At 43.4% G+C, this 21,931-nt stretch overlaps 1 protein-coding gene across 2 annotated transcripts; it reads left to right on the top strand.

The window, feature by feature from the left end:
- The first annotated feature begins 3,260 nt into the window (after positions 1-3,260).
- On the top strand, positions 3,261-21,654 carry etnk2 (ethanolamine kinase 2). 2 transcript variants are annotated; one of them, XM_024378920.2, is made up of 10 exons: positions 3,261-3,365; positions 3,501-3,674; positions 14,365-14,502; positions 14,733-14,854; positions 15,206-15,346; positions 16,278-16,420; positions 17,013-17,096; positions 17,183-17,343; positions 17,440-17,513; positions 18,068-21,654. In XM_024378920.2, exons 2-10 carry the CDS (start codon positions 3,528-3,530, stop codon positions 18,138-18,140), a joined length of 1,083 nt encoding a protein of 360 aa, XP_024234688.1. In that variant the 5' UTR covers positions 3,261-3,365; positions 3,501-3,527; the 3' UTR covers positions 18,141-21,654. The 2 variants fall into 2 exon arrangements, with proteins under 2 accessions (XP_024234688.1, XP_024234680.1); XM_024378912.2 differs by having other exon boundaries at positions 3,287-3,674.
- Positions 21,655-21,931: the final 277 nt, after the last annotated feature.

Raw genomic sequence — 21,931 nt, 5'->3', positions numbered from 1 at the left:
CAACCAAGGAGCATCAAAAGTCATGCTATAAATTCTCAGACAACAGAAAGATTCCTTGATGCCCTTCCAGATTCCCTCTGCCTACTCAAGGACTTCAGAGGACAAAAATCAGTTAACCACTCAATTTAACCTTGCGCAATACCCTAGATGCAGAAGCATCCCTAAAAACTAAAAACATTTGTCATAAGAAACTAGCTCCCTGGTATACAGAAAATACCCGAGTTCTGAAGCAAGCTTCCAGAAAATTGGAACGGAAATGGCGCCACACCAAACTGGAAGTCTTCCGACTAGCTTGGAAAGACAGTACCTTGCAGTATCGAAGAGCCCTCACTGCTGCTCGATCATCCTATTTTCCCAACTTAATTGAGGAAAATAGCAACAATCCAACGTTTATTTTTTATACTGTCACAAAGCTAACAAAAAGCAGCATTCCCCAAGTGAGGATGTGAGGATTTCCCCAAGTGAGGATTTCACTTCAGCAGTAATAAGGTGCTGTGAGGAAGGCGCAGCAGCGCCTCTTCAACCTCAGGAGGCTGAAGAAATTCGGCTTGTCACCAAAAGCACTCACAAACTTCTACAGATGCACAATCGAGAGCATCCTGGCGGGCTGTAACACCGCCTGGTATGGCAACTGCACCGCCCTCAACCGTAAGGCTCTCCAGAGGGTAGTGAGGTCTGCACAACGCATCACCGGGGGCAAACTACCTGCCCTCCAGGACACCTACACCACCCGATGCTACAGGAAGGCCATAAAGATCATCAAGGACATCAACCACCCGAGCCACTGCCTGTTCACCCCGCTGTCATCCAGAAGGCAACTGCACCCCGCCCCTCAACCATCCAGAGGGTAGTGAGGTCGAGGTCAGTACAGGTGCATCAAAGCTGGGACCGAGAGACTGAAAAACAGCTTCTATCTCAAGGCCATCAGACTGTTAAACAGCCACCACTAACATTGAGTGGCTACTGCCAACACACTGTTAATGACACTGACTCTACTCCAGCCACTTTAATCATGGGAATTGATGGGAAATTATGTAAATGTATCGCTAGCCACTTTAAACAATGCTACCTTATATAATGTTACTTACCCTACATTGTTCATCTCATATGCATACGTTGATACTGTACTCTATATCATCGACTGCATCCTTATGTAATACATGTATCACTAGCCACTTTAACTATGCCACTTGGTTTACATACTTATCTCATATGTATATACTGTACTCGATATCATCTACTGTATCTTGCCTATGCTGCTCTGTACCATCACTCATTCATATATCCTTATGTACATATTCTTTATCCCCTTACACTGTGTATGACAGTAGTTTTTTTTGGAATTGTTAGTTAGATTACTTGCTCGTTATTACTGCATTGTCGGAACTAGAAGCACAAGCATTTCGCTACACTCGCATTAACATCTGCTAACCATGTGTATGTGACAAATAAAATTTGATTTGATTTGATTTGAAATTCATGAACTTCTTTGAGGAAAAGATCATGATCATTAGAAAGCAAATTACGGACTCCTCTTTAAATCTGCATCAGTTTATTATATCTGGAGTACTTCTCTTGTCTTATCCGGTGTCCTGTGTGAATTTAAGTATGCTCTCTCTAATTCTCTCTTTCTTTCTCTCTCTCGGAGGACCTGAGCCCTAGGACCATGCCCCAGGACTACCTGACATGATGACTCCTTGCTGTCCCCAGTCCATCTGACCGTGCTGCTGCTCCAGTTTCAACTGTTCTGCCTTATTATTATATGACCATGCCGGTCATTTATGAACATTTGTACATCTCAGCCATGTTCTGTTATAATCTCCACCCGGTACAGCCAGAAGAGGACTGGCCACCCCACATAGCCTGGTTCCTCTTTAGGTTTCTTCCTAGATTTTGGCCTTTCTAGGGAGTTTTTCCTAGCCACCGTGCTTCTACACCTGCATTGCTTGCTGTTTGGGGTTTTAGGCTGGGTTTCTGTACAGCACTTTGAGATATCAGCTGATGTACGAAGGGCTATATAAATAAATTTGATTTGAAGTATAAATATCAAGGCTCTCATTCTGGTGACATGATCATCGATGCTTGCTGCCTTTTAACAAATAATAATAATCTAGCTCTTTTGCCAATAATAATCTCATCATGTATGTAGGCCAGGGTTACCCAACTCCCCAACTTGTTGTATCCCCAGACAAACTCACCTGATTCAACTCATTGAGGGCTTGATGATTAGTTGACACGGTGAATCAGGTGTGCTTGTCCGGGGCTACAACAAAGATGTGTGCTGTTGGGGGTACTTAAGGACTTGACTTGGGAAACACTGATGTAGGCTATACCCGCAAGGTGTTGGCTAGAGCGTACATGCCAGCCAATACCAGGGTGTGAGCTATATAACTCAACATTTCTTGTGATAAAACCATAGTAGAGTTGAACGTGCAATGGAAACCCACTTAACTTGTATTTGTTATTCTGTACATGGGAATTTAACCTCAAAAGGTATTTGTATGTGCACTATGTCATCACGCACAGCCTTTTATCTGTAACAGGTCAGTTTGATAAACTCATCTCTGGTGGGAAAATGCACATACTGTTTTCATGCAGATTTTAGAATATTCACATTAAAATCTGTTCCCAATTGAATGGAAACCTAGCTACAGACAGAAAAATGGATAAGGCTTTTATACATTTCAAAATGGCCTCCTATGGGTTCAAGGTCCAATAACAATGGGAATACAATTTTTTTAAATTGTGATTGCTGAATGAGTTTCCTTCCCTCAGTCATGACTTGTGACACTATAACTGAAATGAGCTTGAGTGAGCCTAAATTAGCAAATATTTAGGGTATACATTATTTGTTTTACCCCCTATAAAATATATTGAATGCCATTACATTGCTGGTGCTGGTATTCGACTGGTATTCGACTGGCATTACAACACTGACACACTCTGACTAAAATTGGTACTTCTAATCATATTGAGAAGAATAGGGGGCGCCCCAGACCAAGTTATTGTCAATGTTTGGGACCAATCAATGGGCCTAAAATGTTGCTTAAAAACAATTACCTGTTTCTTTCTGATCAAAAGTAGATCCTCATTCAAGGTAATGAATTTCGCCTTTCTCATGTTATTTGATAATGACTTTTTGGATATGCATACACCCACAGAGTTTATTTGTCACAATACCGAAAAACGAAAACGGCTACTCTGACGCTCTTCGACTCCACTCGGACAAACTCGGGCTTAGAAAGTTGGCGTGCTCCCTCCCAGTCCGCCGGTTGCTCGGAGCTCGCGGTTATGCGCGTCTAGCGTCGGATGATTACGCGAGGGCGGTGCCAAGTAGGAGATAAGCGACGACGAGAACCTCACCGGTAGTTGCATCCTTTTTGCTTTAACCATTTATAAGCACCTTGTTTAGCTACTGTTAGCCGTTTATACCAACCAGCTCACAAACAATTGCTGTTGTTTTTTTTTGTATGTCCCGAATTCCATTCATATCTGTCAAGAATTCGAAACGGAAAATAAACCACATTATGGAGACGGAGATACACGTGCCTGTGGGGTCGCCGGTAATTCGAAAATTCCCGATTTTCGTGGAGGAACATAACGTAACCGATGGGGCAATGAAGCTGGTAAAGCAGCTTCGGCCAGCGTGGGACATAAACCATGTCAAGACCAAGGTAAATTCGACATCTCTCCACTGAATGATGCGCCAACGCCATGGCCCATCATCACTAGCTAGCTAACTAAAGTTAGCATAACTATCAGACCAGTCCAGGGGCCTTGATATATTCCTCGTCCCGTGCATACATTTAAAACATCTATTTCGTGCATCACACTGGCTTTTCTTGCATTTAGTTACTTCGTTTGTAGTTATTCAAGCTGAGTTCTAAGCTAGTGGTAACATTTAACTAGCTGTCAGTCACTACGCCGTTCTTGGAGACTTAAGTCGAATCAACAACGAATGTTCATGTCTGTATTCTGTGCTCCATGGATACGTTGACAAAAAGGTCATACGTCTCCCTTCGTGTGGTTTTCCGGCAGACTAGACGCTTTGTTGCGTATTGCTGCTGCATTTCACAGTTTGGAAAGTGCATTACACATTTGTTCACAAAAAGAAATTGCACCGCCGTCTAACTGTATATACTATACTACCAGTCATAAGTTGACACACCTACTCATTCAAGGGTTTTACTTTAGTTTGACATTTTTTAAAACATTATAGACTAATAGAGAAGACATCAACTATGAAATAACACATATGGAATCATATAGTAACCAAAAAAGTGTTAAACAAATCAAAAAATATTTTATATTTGCCTTGACAGCTTTGCACAATCTTGTCTCAATCGTTCTCTCAACCAGCTTCATGAGGTAGTCACCTGGATTGCATTTAAAGTAGCAGGTGTGCCTTGTTAAAAGTTAATTTGTGGTATTTATTTCCTTAATGTGTTTGAGCCTATCAGTTGTGTTGTGACAAGGTAGGTGAAGTATACAGAAGATAGCCCTATTCGGTAAAAGACCAAGTCCATATTATGGCAAGAACGGCACAAATAAGCAAAGAGAATTGACAGTCCATCATTACCTTAAGACACGAAGGTCAGTAAATCCGGAACATTGCACTAGAAGAAATGTTCAAAGTTATTAATCTCAAAACCGTCAAGCGCTATGATTAAACTGGCTGTCATATGAGGACCGCCACAGGAAAGGAAAACTCAGTTACCTCTGCTGCAGAGGATAAATTCATTAGTTACCATCCTCAGAAATTGCAGCCCAAATAAATGCTTCAGAGTTCAAGTAACAGACACGTCTCAACATCAACTGTTCAGAGGAGACTGCATGAATCAGGCCTTCATGGTCGAATTGGTGCAAATAAACCACTAAAAGGACACCAATAAGAAGAAGATACTTACTTGTGCCAAGAAACGCAAGCAATCGACAGTAGACCAGTGTAAATCTGTCCTTTGGTCTGATGAGTCCAAATTTGAGATTTTTGGTTCCAACCGTGTCTTTGTGAGACTCAGAGTAGGTGAACGAATGATCTCTGCATGTGTGGTTCCCACCGTGAAGCACGGAGGAGGTGGTGTGGGGGTGCTTTGTTAGTAACACTGTCAGTGATTTATTTAGAATTCAAGGCACACTTAACCAGCATGGCTACCACAACATTCCGCAGCGATATGCCATCCCATCTGGTTTGTGCTTAGTGGGACTATCATTTGTTTTTCAACAGGACAATGACCCAACACACCTCCAGGCTGTGTAAGGGCAATTTGAGACAAAAGGCAAGTGGAGTGCTGCATCAGATGACCTGACCTCCACAATCCACAGACCCAAACCATCTCAATTGGGTTGAGGATGAGTTGGACCGCGGAGGGAAGGAAAGCAGCCAACCAATGCTCTGCATACGTGGGAACTCAAGACTGTTGGAAAAGCATTCCAGGTGAAGCTGGTTGCGAGAAAGCCAAGAGAGTGCAAAGCTGTCATCAAGGCAAAGGGTGGCAACTTTGAAGAATCTAAAATATAACATATATTTTGATTTGTTGAACACTTTTTTTTTTTTGGTTACTACCTGATTCCATATGTGTTATTTCATAGTTTTGATGTCTTCACTGCCATTTTACAATGTAGAAAATATTAAATTAAAGAAACCCTTGAATGGGTAGGTGTACTCTGTGTATATATACTACTATCCCTAACACTACTTGGCCCCAACAGATCTTACACCAGGCCTTCAGCCTGGGAAGCTAGAACCCCTTCTATCAAAACCCCTTGTAGTTTTTCTGCATTAACTTCTTGGCGTACCCATCCCTTTAGCTGGATCATTTTCATCAACACCCGCTGAATTGCAGCGCGTCAAATTCAAATTAAATTACTACAAATATTTAATTTTCATGAAATCACAAGTGCAATATAGCAAAACACAGCTTAGCCTTTTGTTAATCCACCTGGCGTGTCAGATTTCAACACAGCTTTTCGGCGAAAGCATAACAAGCGTTTATGTAAGAACATCTCTCTCCTTAGACAAAATATTACAAACACTAGCAGCCAAGTAGATTGGTCAGAAAAGCAATAGATTAAATTGCTTACCTTTGATGATCTTCAGATGTTTGCACTCACGAGACTCCCAGTTACACAATAAATGTTCCATAAAGATTACTTTTATATCCAAAATACCTCCATTTGTTTGGCGCGTTATGTTCAGAAATCCATAGGCTCGAGCGGTCATGACAACGCAGACGAAAATTCCAAATAGTATCCGTAATGTCCACAGAGTCATGTCAAACGTTTTTCATAATCAATCCTCAGGTTGTTTTAAAAATATATAATTGATAATATATCAACTGGTACTGTCGCTTTTTCAATAGGAGAGGGAGAGACAATGGCTGCCCCACTCTGTACCACAAGCAAAACTCTGCGAACATCCGGCTATCCACTGATGCAATGTTATCTTTCTCGCTCATTTTTCAAAATAAAAGCCTGAAACTGTCTAAACTGACACCTTGAGGAAGCCATAGGAAAAGGAATCTGGTTGATATCCCTTTAAATGGAGGCAAGGCATCCAATGGAACAGAGCTTTCAGGAAAAACAGCACTTCCTGGTTTGATTTTCCTCAGGTTTTTGCCTGCAATATCAGTTCTGTTATACTCACAGACAATATTTTGACAGTTTTGGAAACTTTTAGTGTTTTCTATCCTAATCTGACAATTAAATGTATATTCTAGTTTCTGGGCCTGTGAAATAGGCAGTTTCAAATGGGTATGTTTTTTAGCCAAAAACAAAAATCCTACACTCAAGAAGTTAAAATCTCTGATACCCAAAAACATCTCTGCTGCTGCTACTACCAATTCAATCTTCTTGGATTTCCTTTCCATCTGTGCAGTACAATTCATGATCATAGCAATAAACCCCAAGAAACCAACCTTGCTAATACACAAACTGTTCGGGTCACTGTACTGGCCTACAACTCACAGGGATCCTCTCAGGCTCCCTTACCCTTTGCTCACTATCCTCTACTTTGCATTAAAACTCAGGACAGACAGGGTCTCCTCAGTCTTCCGCTCGCCACCGGGTCTGCATTAGAGGTCGACCAATTAGTTAGGGCCGATTTCAAGTTTTCATAACAATCAGCATTTTTGGATGCCATTTATGGCACGAGGAGACTGCGTGGCAGGCTGACCATCTGTTACCCGAGTGCAGCAAGGAGCCAAGGTAAGTTGCTAGCTAGCATTAAACATATCTTCTAAAAAAAACTGTCTATCTTCACATAATCACTAGTTAACTACACATGGTTGATGATATTACTAGTTTAACTAGCTTGTCCTGCATTACAGGCAGTTAACCCGCTGTTCCTCGGCCGTCATTGAAAATAAGAATTTGTTCTTAACTGACTTGCCTAGTTAAATAAGGTCGACCGATTAATCGGAATGGCCGATTTAATTAGGGCCGACTTCAAGTTTTCATAACAATCGGAAATCAGTATTTCTGGGTGCCGATTTGCTGATTATTAAATAAATAATAATAAAAAATTTTAATTTTAATTTTTTTAACCTTTATTTAACCAGGCAAGTCAGTTAAGAACAAATTCTTATTTTCAATGACTGCCTAGGAACAGTGGGTTAACTGCCTGTTCAGGGGCAGAACGACAGATTTGTACCTTGTTAGCTCGGGGGTTTGAAATTGCAACCTTCCGGTTACTAGTTCAACACTAACCACTAGGCTACTAGTAACTAGTTCGTCATTGAAAATAAGAATTTGTTCTTCACTGACTTGCCTAGTTAAAACCTCTTGAGCTTACTTGAGACGCAGACGTCTCACCTAGAGCTCTAGAAATGCACATGCGCGACGCTATATGCTAATGGTATTAGTTAAAACGCAAACGTTCATTAAAATACACATGTTTGGTATTAAAATAAAGCTACAGTCATTGTGAATCTAGCCACCGTGTCAGATTTTTAAAATGCTTTTCGGCGAAAGCATGAGAAGCTATTATCTGATAGCATACACAAAAGACCCGTAGGGGATTGAATTAGCATAGTCGGCGCTTAAAAATAAAACATTAAAGCTGCACACCTTGATCAATAAAAATCACGTCATTTTTAAAAGTTAAAAATTCGACGATAAACTTTTTTAATGCAAAATACACGTTAATAAGCTATAAAAATCATCAGGAGGCGCATGTAAATGTAAACAAAAGAATTAGCATAGCCTGCCGTTGGAAAATGTCCGGAGAAAAAGGCAGAAATTAACCAACCTTTAGGTATAACTACACGGTTGACTAGCCTGCCGTGTGGAAAAATGTTCCCGGGTCGGTGGTCGGAGAGAATCGGTTCCTTTGGCGGATCTACCAAGAATCAATTCAGATTCAAATGAGGAGACTATAGATCCTAGGTACTGTAATATTACGGTTCACCTTTAACAATTCATTGGCGCATGGATACTTTTTTCCATCTCCAGTGATCAGATTTTCCTGCGCTTTTCGATGAAACAGACGTTCTGTTATAGTCACAGCCGTGATTTAAACAGTTTTGGAAACGTCTGAGTGTTTTCTATCCACACATACTAATCATATGCATATACTATATTCCTGGCCTGAGTAGCAGGACGCCAAAATGTTGCGCGATTTTTAACAGAATTTCCGAAAAAGTAGGGGGGAAGCTTAACAGGTTAAATAAAGGTAAAAAAAAAAATGTTTTTTTAAATTAACCAAATTGAACATGTTTCATTATTTACTTGAGGCTAAAATGATTTTATTGATATTAAGTTAAAATAAGTGTTCATTCAGTATTGTTGTAATTGTCGTTATTATAAATAAATATAGGCCAATTAATCGGTATCGGCTTTATCGGTCCTCCAATAATCGGTCGAACCTCTACTCTGAACCAATTACATAAATTTGGGGACATGTCGAAAAGCATTAAACATTTTTGCTATTTTACCTGAAATCCACACATAAAATGGTCAACCGAATCGTTTCTAGTCATCTTTCCTCCTTCCAGGTTTTTTCTTCTTTGAACTTATATGGTGGTTGGCATCTAAACTTTCATAGTATTACCACGATGACCGACAACACAGTTCGTCTTTCAATCACCCACGTGGGTATAACCAATGAGGAGATTCACGCGGGTATCTGCTTCCATAAACTAAGGAGGAGATGGGAGAGGCAGGACTTGCACCGTGATCTGCGTCACTAATAGAACTGACTTCTATTTTAGCCCTTGGCAACGCAGACGCTCGTTGACGTAATAATATAGATTCCAAAATGTCTTTTGCACGATCGTGCACAGGACGCGAGCGGTGTAGTTAGGGTATAACACTCAACCTCACCCCAGTTATCACTCCTTTCAGTGGCGCTCTACTCCGGAGATCAAAGCAGGACACCACTTTTGTCCAGAGACTCGAAACGATTAGCACCCTCTCCCTCTGAGCAGCAGACACACCTCTGGGTACTTTGACCGAATTGACAGACCCCAACTTGTTCTTCACCCAGCCTGATACCACAAACAAATCAGCCAAAAGGCATGGATCCACTTTCTCTGTGAATCGTATTCCCACTGGGCCAGAGTCGTCTCAGGCATTTTCCTGATCATTTGGGTGGCTTGGAAGCCTTCACCTCACCTGACGACATAGGTTCTTTCTCCTCATTTTTGTCAGGATCAATTTCAAGTTCACTCTGTCGACTGGCCAGGGTCTTCTGGTGCGTAAAATGCATTTTTCTCTCCTGTACTTGATCCAAAGGAGAAAGTACTCTGCTTATATTTCAGCCAGTTCGGGTTTGGACCTCGTGCCTTTTTGCCTCACTTCTACTTGCCATCCACCCATTACCTTGCCTGGTCCTTGGACATGACTTCCATCTCCGTTTGGGACTTCAGGAAACTTAGTATTGAGTCGCCCACTGATGCCATGCTTGCTCATCCAGACGTCGTTCCAGAACAACTCCATCTGAGTGAAGCATCATTCATACCTTTCAAGATGTGGCATATTTTAAGAACATGTTTGAAGGACACAGTTAAGTTATAGCAAAGATGGCTACTGATGGGTTGTTATAAACATTGCTTTTAGAACTGAACAGATTCCAAATAAAACGAGACTCTCAGATGCAGAGTGCATGTTTCATGTCTGAATGCCATTTTTAATTCATCATTAAATCTTGATTAGCAGCATAGCAAAATGATCATTCAAATTTTTTTGTTTTCTCCACAAAACTCCTTCGAGACTTCAGTCGAGACTTTTTGATTGGACAAGATGTCACATCTAAATGGACAAATGTGAAAGCTGTATTTTCAGGAGAGCACAAAGTGGTTGTATCAAACGGTTCTGGCCCCACTGAGGGAGCTCCTTCGATATCAGACATGCTCACAAACGATTTATCAGACATTGACACTTACACACGTTATTCACAACATATCAAGGAAGATATCTGTGCAAAAATATTTCAATTTAATTCAGTTGATCAAAATGTCATGATTATAAAGTGAACACCAGAGTGAACAGTCAAAAGCTCCTAGCTAGCTATCTCATTTGCATTCCCCACTGCCTCAATAGCTTCACGTAAGTACAGACACTTTGTAAGCTGTCCTCTCAGATAAGATGGACAGTGTAGTGGCAAAACAGTGTGCGTTTCCAGACGATTTCAGTACCCTGTGAGTCACCATTGTCAGATAACCACATCATATCCCCATCCTTAATTGCCTCACATCTGATCCCCGACAAACGCCTAACTTTGGCTTCACGCACACACCCACATAAGACACAACTCAACCCCAGCTACACTCACATACACACAAGACACAACTCAACCCCAGCTACACTCACATACACACATAAGACACAACTCACTCCTCTCCATACCAACTGGAGTTATGATGTCCATTGATAGACACTCTTACTGACAGTTGTGGCTGCTTTGTGGGATGTATTGTTGTCTCTACCGTCTTGCCCTTTGTGCTGTTGTCAGCCCAATAATGTTTATACCATGTTGTGCTGCTGCAATGTGTTGCTACTATGTTGTGTTGTTGTCTTAGGTCTCTCTTTATGTAGTGATGTGTGTTTTGTACTATATTTTTAATCCCCGTCCCCGCAGGAGGCTTTTTGCCTTTTGGTAGGCGTCATTGTAAATAAGAATTGATTCTTAAGTGACTTTCCTAGTTAAATAAATATACCTAGGCCTATTTCTGACCCTGTGTGATGTCTCCCACGTTTAGGGTTCCTGTCGGGGAAAGGGGAAATGCATTATTCACTGGCACTAAGCAGTAGGTAGGCCTGCTATCGGGTGAATCTTGTATCTTGTCAGCTGTTTTATGGCAATGTGTTTGTGACGTATGATGATGACACTAATGGTACATGACACACTGGTTTCTTTCGGGCCGTGAAGAGCAGGGATGATAAACTGTTTACTCAGGTCATTTTCAGTGATTTTTGCTGCACAACATTCCTGTAGATTGTTCGAAAACCATTATTCGGTCAACAGTAATGGCGTATGCATTATGTTGATTCCTGCTATGAAAGTATCTCTGTCCCTGTTTGGCTGTCGGCTGCTGACTCTCATTCCCCCTCACTCTGTGCATGGAGGAGGGAGAGATGCATTCTGAGAAGCAGTACTGTTGCTAAAAATGCTATTGCGGGGGAAAATGCAGTGTTATTGTTTACTCCAATTGGTGGTAGTGTTTGTGGGGAATAATAAAGGTTTATTCTAAAAAAATACAAAAATAAGTGTGTATATATGCGTGTATATAGATATAGATAGATATATGGGGGATTGGAGATGATGCAGACAATTACATTGATGGAAGCAACAATCTTTCTGCAATATTAAGCTGATCCACACCTTTAAAAAAATGCTGTTGTGGGGAAAAAATGCTTTCAAAGCAACTACAGTTGTTCTGGAAAGTTTTTGTAAGACATTTGCCTACATTTACTGATTACTCAATTAGACTACATGGCTAGCAACAATGTCATATTTAGAGTTAGCAATCTAGCTCAGGGTTGCGAGTTCCCACTTCCTCAGGTGGTGAGTAATGTAGCCTACAGGTCAATAAGCACAAAGATGTTAGCAAATTCTCTGAAGAGCTAAAAAACAAATCTGATCATTCTGGATCCTATTTTGACAGGTTGCACATCAAAATATCAATCATGCATTTCCTGGATATGTTAGCTTACTTTTTTAATCATCGGCTACCATCTCACTTGTCTGACTTGGCACTGGCAAAAAAAACCAAATTGTAGCACCCTGCTGCTAATGTAAAGTAACTATCCATTTAAGAAATGTTTCATTGTTGTGTTATCGAGCAAAATAGTTACCTTTATCGCGATATGACTTTTTGTCCATATCACCCAACTCTAGCCCCCCCCAAAAAAAATTACGATCAATTATTTGTCGCTGATTTATGGTTGTCGTGAAAAATGTGTCAATTTACTGGGATGTGGATTTGTGGCCATATCGCCCAGCTCTAGGGCCTTGCTAGTGAGACTAACTTCCCACTCTTGCCTAGTGCTGACAAACTTAGACATGTCTAACTCCAGTCATCCTGTGTTTGGTACATTGAGGCCAGAATGTGACTGTCTCTCAGCTGTGTGTGTGTGCGTGTGGCACACACACGCCCCCTGGCTACCCTGTGACTGAGAACGTGATACTGTTGACCTCCCAACACAGCTTTTCTCAATGGGAGCCAGCCAAACAGGCTTTGTCCCCCTGCCTTTGTCCCTGTAACCCACACAGCCTAATACAGCCCCCACCAGGCATGGGCACGTGCGAGAGAGATGGAGGACAAACTGAGCGAGAGTGGGAGGACAGACTGAGTGGTAGACTTATATGGATGGAGAGCTGGGAGAACGTGTGAGAAACTAGTTGGAGAGAAGTGAAGGTTGGGGGGGTTACTGGATCTGAACTGACTGAGCCACCTGGACAGGATTTGGAGTGGGTCGGGGGGCTTTCTGTTACTGTAAATATCTAGTGTCCAGTCCCAAACATCCTGCCCTCTGTCCCTACAAACACCAGAACCTACCAACACCCCAGTCACATCCCATTCCCATCACCTTTGACCTGCTTATTATCACACATTAATGCCATGTGGCCTTCTGCCAATTCTGATGTGTGTGTGCAAGAGATACTTCATATATTGTGCGTGTTTGACTGTCTATGGCCTCATGAATGGCTAGAAACGGAGAGAAGGATTCAGTCTCAACAGAGAAGATCAATGCTCTGGAGAAGGTTTTTTTAATTTGTAGCCACAATAAAGTGATAGCCTACTAAGATATGCAGACATTCTGTTCTCATTCAAAGAACACGTCACCTAAAACAGAATGTTGGTTAATAATTATCCCAGTTGTGTTGGAGCTTATTGCCTGTGATACGTGGAGAAACTCCTACACACAGACACGATGATCACAGGTCATAGTGGTGCATTGTGTTCTGGGTCTGTGTAGACTGTCACGGGATAAAGCAGTCCCAAGCGGTATACGTGTGTGTGGTCATAACATGGTGCCGGTGTGCCCAGCTCTCTGGTCAACCATGCTAGGAATGCCAGCTATGTAGGGGTGGGTGGCCAGAGAGCGGGCCAGTGTGGATGGGGCTAGTCGCTCTGCAATCTCTAGCTTTGGGGATGGATATCTGCCCACTGTAAAATCACTAGTCCAGATTGTCCACATTCCAGAGAGCATGAATATGGTAAGTTATTAGCCATTGGGTGGATCTCAATGGTCAGAAAGGAGATGGGGAAAGAAAGCCACATGTAACTAAAGACTACACATGCAGACCGTTACTTTCTCCCCCAACAGTAGTCATTGAATGAAGTGGCTGGCAATGCAAACAGCTTCCTTGTCTGGGTGATGTTAAACAAGTAGCCTAGCTGGAAAGCCCTTGCCCTTTGGCCCAGTTGTCCAGCTTCAGTATAGACATAGGTACAGTATTCTGGGTTATCTCAGCTCATAAGATAAGCTAGTCAGACCTTCTAGGAAATGACTGTTGTGACTCCCTCAACCTTCTCATGGTCATCTAGGCCTATGCTTCCTGATATGACTCCTGGCAAGGACAGGCTTGTGCCTCAACTGACCTAGTGACAGTTAACTAGAGTAGACTCGACTAAACTATACCTTCACTGGTGGGGAAGGGGGATACCTAGTCAGTGTCTTCCCCATTTAACCCAACCCTCAATCAGAGAGGTGTGGGGGGGGGCTGCCTTAATGGACATCCACGTCATCAGCGCCTGGGGAACAGTGGGTTAACTGCCTTGCTCAGGGACAGAACGACAGACTTTAACCTTGTCAGCTCGGGGATTCGATCCAGCAACCTTTTGGTTACTGGCCCAACACCCCTACCCGCCAGGCTACCTGATGCATTTTTGCTGTATTAATCTCCCTCCCTCCCTTTCTCAGCTCTTCACTGATGGGACCACTAATAAGCTGGTGGGTTGTTATGTGGATGCCAGTCCAGAGGACGTGGTTCTGGTGCGTGTGTATGGGAACAAGACGGAGCTGATCGTCGACCGAGACAACGAGCTCAAGAGCTTCCAGGTGCACCACACACGTTCTCAAGAGCTTCCTGGTTCGCAAACACACACACACACACACACCGTTTACAGTTCACACATTTGACACTTCAGAGCATTTCACTATCAAACTCAGGAACTAAGGGCATCTATACTGGTAGCCAAGTTCAACTCCGTGCGTGGACCCATATGCAGGCTACTTCCTGGTGTGTCTTATGAGGTCATCAGTGTCTAATCCTTTGCATGTCTTTCCAGGTGCTACATGCTAACGGCTGTGCGCCGCGCCTCTACTGCACCTTCCAGAATGGCCTCTGCTACGAGTTCATGCAGGGGGACGCCCTCGGGACACAGGACGTCAGGGACCCGATTTTACTCAGGTGAGGACATTTTACTAGAAAACCATCTTCAAGCTGATCCTGGTATCTGTCTAATCTGCAGGGAAAGCCTAGTTTGATGTGTAAATATACAAGCTCCTAGCGTAGCTGACTGCTAATGAGTCCAGGGGGACTGCGACTCTAGGCAGTCCTATGCCCTGTTGGCTGCACCATGGAACTACAATAAGAACTGTGTAGAGTAAACACCATTTAAAAGGTCAAAAACTACTTTTTCATTGATCAGAACAGGATGCAGGACACAAACCTATTTTTGGGGGATAGGAGTCATTCCGTAATGATTGTCTATTTCATCATACTTGCAGAATGATGTATTGTGTGTTTGTGTGTCCTCAGGCTAATATCCAGGGAGATGGCTCGTATCCATGCGATCCACGCACATAACGGCTGCATCCCCAAACCCAACCTGTGGATCAAGATGAGGAAATATTTCTCTCTGGTCGCCACCGAGTTCACAGAGCAAGCCTCCAACGCCAGGTAAGAGGAACCTGAACACAATACTCTGTACCAGTTAATCTGAACACACACACAAACACACACTTTGGCCCCCTCTTACTCAAGAAGGTATTTTCTTAAAACAGTTTACTGTTCAAAAAAGTGCTGGCCAGCTGTCTCCCAGTCCTGTCCTCAATGCCTGGGTCTGCTATTAAGTCCTCTATACAGACTCCTATATAAGTGCGATCATAACAACAGGGTAGAGGTGGATTATGGAGGCGGAGGTATGCACTGGGATAACAGATGTTTGCATACCACTTATCAGCCTGCCTAGAATGCCTGGGTAATGTAGCGAGCTAATGCGTCATTCAGCCAGCCTGCCTGCACTGTACAAACACACACACATGTAGACTCAACAAGTGTGCCCCAGCCAGCACTGTCAGAGGAGGCTTCTGTCTTCTTGTGGGTGGGTACTGGCTGCTGCTCTACCCAGCCAACAGCAGAGATCTGGGCAGGCAGGGAGAAGAGAGCTGGGTGAGGCTCTGGGGACTTGGCCACTCAGTTGGTGAGAGGTGGCCTAGGTAGATGGTCCTCAGTGGTGATAGGCCATGGGGGAGGTAGGTTACTGCTAGTATTGAGCAGTCCAGCCAGTAGTTGCTGTACTACTAGTGGAAGAAGGTTAGAGGTGGGAGGCCCTGGACAGAGGGGTGAGTTAACACACTGGGAGTCGGTCAATCTTCTGGATGAACGCTTCAAGCCCATTACCACACAGGACAGTGTCCGTTTCCCCTCAGCACTGCTCCACTGGGCACTCTGACTCTACACAGTACACACACACGCACTCCGTGTCTGATTTTAAACATTATCCTTTTAAGATAAAGACTAGCAATAAACCAACTGACTCCCCACTTCCTCCCGTCTCCCCACTTCCTCCCGTCTCCCCACTTCCTGCCGCCTCCCCCCATCTCTCCAGGATCCAGCAGGAGGTGCCCAGCCAGGCAGTGTTGGAGCAGGAGATGGTGTGGATGAAGGAGCACTTGTCTCAGCTGGGCTCTCCTGTGGTGCTCTGTCACAACGACCTGCTCTGCAAGAATATCATCCACAACAGCAAAGCAGGTGAGATATGTCATCAGTTTAGAACATCATCCACAACAGCAAAGAGGGTGAGATATGTCATCAGTTTAGAACATCATCCTCAATAGCAAAGAGGGTGAGATATGTCATCAGTTTAGAACATCATCCTCAATAGCAAAGAGGGTGAGATATGTCATCAGTTTAGAACATCATCCTCAATAGCAAAGAGGGTGAGATATGTCATCAGTTTAGAACATCATCCACAACAGCAAAGAGGGTGAGATATGTCATCAGTTTAGAACATCATCCACAACAGCAAAGAGGGTGAGATATGTCATCAGTTTAGAACATCATCCTCAATAGCAAAGAGGGTGAGATATGTCATCAGTTTAGACCATCATCCACAACAGCAAAGAGGGTGAGATATGTCATCAGTTTAGAACATCATCCTCAACAGCAAAAGGGTGAGATATGTCATCAGTTTAGAAAATCATCCTCATCATCCTTAACAGCAAAGAGGGTGAGATATGTCATCAGTTTAGAACATCACCCAGGTGATCATCCACAAACTCGCATCATCCACTTAATTATAACATCCAAATGTTACTGATTCCAACCTCTCCATTTTCTCCAGGCCATGTCCGGTTCATAGACTATGAATACTCTAGTTACAACTATCAGGCCTTTGACATCGGGAACCACTTCAACGAGTTTGCTGGTAAGAGGAGATACATGGGCTGTATCTTAGTCATGACGTGTGTGTGTGTATATGTAATGTGTGTGTGTGAACCTGTGTGTTTACAGGTATGAGTGAGCTGGACTATGGGCTGTATCCTAGCCGTGAGATGCAGCTGGAGTGGCTGCGTGTGTATCTGCAGGCGTACAAACGGTCTACTAAGAAAGGAGAGGAGGTCAGCGACAGAGAGCTGGAGAGACTCTACATACAGGTCAACAAGTTTGCTCTGGTGAGGAACACACACACTCTCTCTATCAGATGACTTGGTAGATGCTGGGCTGAAACTTTGATTAGTTTGACCCTGTAACCTTTGACCTCTCTGTAGGCATCACACTTCTTCTGGGGCTTCTGGGCACTCATCCAGGCCAAGTACTCCTCCATTGATTTTGACTTCCTGGGGTAAGTGTGTTTGTGTAATGGTCTCCTGTGAAGTGATGTTAAAAGCTGTTGGTCTGCCTGTCTGTCTGCCTGTGAGTGAAAGGGATCATTTAATGTGGATGACAGGCTGAAAGACAAACCCTGCAGCACGGTCACGCTCTGTGGTACAACACAGATTCCAATACACAGATTCCACAAACACAGTTTCCACAAACACACACGCAGAGAAAGCTGACCAGTAGAGAAAGAGGGGAGAGGGCCTGTGAAAAGAAAAATGGCGTAGAGAGTGAGAGCGGTCACGTCTTGGGCCTGCAGAGGTGAAACTGACCCTGGTGGTTTGAGTGTCTGCAACCCAATCAGTCCTGCAGTGACGACAGAACTGTCCCCCCGGTCACCTGTATGAATGACATATTGCTCTTGACAGTTTAACAACCAGTCAATTGGAGCTGTCTGGGCTATTGTTATGGCTGCTATTGGATACTTGGTGCTCTCATTAAGTCAAAATGGAACTCTCTTCCGCTCTCTTTCAACACTTCTTTTCCCTATCTCTTCCCCCCTCCCCATCTCTCCTGCAGGTATGCTGTGCTGCGCTTCAACCAATACTTCAAGACCAAACCTGCAGTGATGGCTCTACAGATCCCAGAATGAGAGGAGGAGAAGAGAGGGACCCCATCACTGGCACTGACCAGTGGAGCAGACACACTTTGAGCAGGAGAGGGCTGTGCTGGGGGATGAGGGACAAAAGTTGTGGTTGAGCATTATTAATGGGGTCGAGGGGTGGGATAAATAACATTTAGAGGGCCGAGTGTGGATGGACCACAACATTTTTTCCAAACTCGGTCCCTGGCAACAAGCGCAAATACTATTTAATTCCTCTTCAACTCTGTCCACCTCTGTCTCACCAGTCAAGCTCATCAAGATTCCCCAAAACAGCCAGGGGTGGCCTGTGTGTAAATGTGTCTTTATTTATTTATTCTGTGAAGAATTGATTGACCTACTGATGTAAGATTAATTCCCCAGGCAGACGGGTAGCTGAAACACTAGCTGAGTCCGGGAGCATTTGGTGCCAACATGGAGAACAGTGTGCAGACAGTTCTGTATTTATGGGCTCTGAGTTTTCCCTGTGGTTGTGTTCCAGGTGTGTAGTGTAGGAGAGAGGGCAGCCAGCTTGTCCTTAATGTAGGCACTGATCTGAGAGGATTTCTTAAGCAATATGGTCATGGTTTCACCATGAAAATAGTGTATTCATTCAACTCAGATCTACACGAAGTGGCTAGGGGTTGACGTAGAACTGAAGTTGTAGTTGCTTTGCAGTGAAGGTGGCATTGCCGTGTAGGTTAGAGGGGCTAGCCATGGCAAGACAGTGATATGGTCCTTTAATAATGTCTGTGACCGCAGAGCTGCCTCTGTGGCCAGGAGCAGCTTTGCGTCACTGGTGCTAGACTTTAAACCAGGGCCCTGTTCTCCCTCTGCCTCTTTTCCACATCTTTAGCTTTTATAGTTATGGTGACTCGCTCTGTTAAACTTTGCACTCAGACTACTCTGAGAATCACAACCTCAATCACCCCTGCCTTCCCCAGTATCTGACCCCTCTTCCTCCCCCTTTCTCTCACCTCCCTCTGCCCTTTTACACTTCCTCCTCTCTTGACTCTCTTGATTGGCTGAGGTGGTGGAGGGACTTTTGCCTGAAGTGCACATATTCACTGTAACATCCCAACCTCCATCCATTCAGTCATAACTTCCCTAAAAAGGAGCCAGAATCTTATACAATAGGTTATTGCGTAAAGTGTCAGAGCCACTGCTTCAAAGGGTGTGGAATCACTAACCCCAATGTTGTTCTGAAGCTTATCAGGATGTGAGTGAGGTGGCCAAGGACAAGACAGCAGGGTAAAGTCCACACTGAGCCAGCAACCACTTCCTTCTCTGACTGACATCATGATCTTTGGAGGAACTCTAACACCTTTCTTTATCCCGGTCCCCCCTCCCTTCCTCTCCAGCCCTCTCAGATCAGAAGATCAACATGTAAGGGAAAGTAGAGGAGAGCCGTATTAGGATATCATAAGCCTGTCCTGTGATCCCTGGCTGTCTCCTGTTACTGACAGGGTTAATAATGCACCAATATAGGAGGCTGCCAACTCTATGAAGGTGTTGAAGAGAAGGACTGTTGTGATGAGTCACTAGCCATGCTTGCCAGGCCTCTTAGTTCCCCTAGCACACTCCAAAATGTGTTGTCTGGCTACACGGTGAGACTGATGAGCAGCCTCTTGGCTCTCAGGAGAGCTTGCCTTTTTGTCCCTTGTCACTAGCTGTACAGGCAGGGAGGGTAGATGCAATTTTCACCAGCTCTTGTCCTGGAGAGCTACAGTCTAGACACATGATTCAACTAATCATCATTATCCTGGTTCATTTAATCATGTGTGTTAGTGCTGGGCTGGAACAAACCTGCACACCCTGTAACTGTCCAGGACCAGGGTTTTTGACTACTGGAATAGTGTTAAGCAGAGCATCTGCAACATAGCAGTAGATTGATGCAACAAATGGAAATGACTCATACTTGTTGTAGGATTGTGTCTATTCTATACAGTACATTTCTATCTGCAACATTCCAAACCATTTATGTCATTGAGTCGAGAATCTTGTAGTGTTTCCTAAATGGATGGTCAAGGCCCTCTTGTATACATTTTTAAAGGCCGTTATGGACAGAGACGACACTTTGAAAGGCTTCAGGTGAGTCACAGCTCACCACCAATATGTCGGCCCAGGGTTGAACTAACAGGTGACCAAGTGCAATGAATTCCTGTTTATCGTAGATGTACATATGTGAATGTGTTTCCTTTGAGTTGACTGTAACATTTCAGTGAGACTAACTGTATCCCTGTTAGGGTGCATCTCAACCATCTTAGAGTGGATTCCTTTCCTTCATCTACACTAATAGGAAACAATTAGATGGATGACAAATGAATCCACCATATTGCTTTCATCCTGTTTTCAGATGTGTGGTGCTGAAGGAGAGAAGAGGGAGACTGACCATAAGAGTATGAGGGAGTCACTAGAGGGAGACTGACCATAAGAGTATGAGGGAGTCACTAGAGGGAGACTGACCATAAGAGTATGAGGGAGTCACTAGAGGGAGACTGACCATAAGAGTATGAGGGAGACACTAGAGGGAGACTGACCATAAGAGTATGAGGGAGACAAGGTGGTCGAATGTCAAGATGTTCTATGCACTCCTGGTGGTCTGTGGTTACATTCAACTAAACTAGTAAGACACTAGATTGCCAAGCTACAACAAACAAGTGGCAACATAGGTTAATGGTTGAGATTTGTGATTAGAAAGCAACAGCCTACTTCATGCTAGCATGGCCAGATAGATGACTGTAAATGTCTGCTTCCTGAATGCACAACCAAAAATGACCCTGGGTTTCATGGAAATGCACCCCACTTATTGAAGTGGTAGATCAACTACGGCAGGCTAGGGCTGCTTTCTTAAGGGCATATTTAACTCCCTTCACAAAATGTAAACCATTATGCTTATTGCTACTACTAGTCGTTTTAGAAACTCCTTCCAGCCTAACACCTATCCAATCCTCTCAGATCTTTGAGGGCAAGCCAGCAGGAGCGGGTTCAAGAATCGCAGTGCCCGTAGGTCTAGTAAAATCTATAAAGTAGAGTTTTTATACACTACTACAGCACATGCCTTCACTGGACAAATGTTGAAAGAATGTGTCCTAGAAGACTTTGCATTTGAAGTAAAGGAAGTAAGTTCCCCATTTAGAAAAATAGCCAATAATACACATGTAGGAAGTGAAATGTGCACTATTCTTTCAACATAACCCTGTGGATATGTGCTGACTGGAAGGGTTCCATCCTGACGGTGGTAATTGTAGACTAGAGATGTGTTGAAGGGTGTATTCATGTTTTCTATATACACATACCAAAATGGTTAGCTTCATAAGGCTTGCAGTTCATTTGCAAATAACAAACACTACACAAAACTAGATTCTATTTTCTTTTTTGACTGTTGAATTTTAGGTGAGTGTAGGGAGTCAGTGGTTGTAAATACTAAGAAATACTGTGAATCTGACTACAGTGATCCTCCACACTTGAGTGCTGGGGAGAGTAACATTGGTCAGTAAATATTTCCATTAAACGTTGAACTATTTGTGTATGTGAGTGACAGAACACCAACCTTGAAGGGGTAATACGTTTTGGCTTCACTAGTTTCCTGCGACCTGTCTGGCCCTGGGAATACCACCAGGGGGCTCCACTACTGAAGATCTCTAAAACACATCCTAATACACTGCTCTGATGACATTGCATTTCTATAGGAGTTGACTTCTATGCATTTGGTCAGTAATATATCATGATTTATGGCTGTGTATTTGCCTTCTAGTTTCACTATAGGCCCGGCTGATAAGCAACTGTTTATGTAAGGTCCT

The sequence above is a fragment of the Oncorhynchus tshawytscha genome, linkage group LG02 (assembly GCF_018296145.1).
Source record: "Oncorhynchus tshawytscha isolate Ot180627B linkage group LG02, Otsh_v2.0, whole genome shotgun sequence".
Classification (NCBI taxonomy): Eukaryota; Metazoa; Chordata; class Actinopteri; order Salmoniformes; family Salmonidae; genus Oncorhynchus; species Oncorhynchus tshawytscha.
Note: the sequence above shows the minus strand (reverse complement) of the source record. Positions and strands in the feature narration are given on the sequence as shown.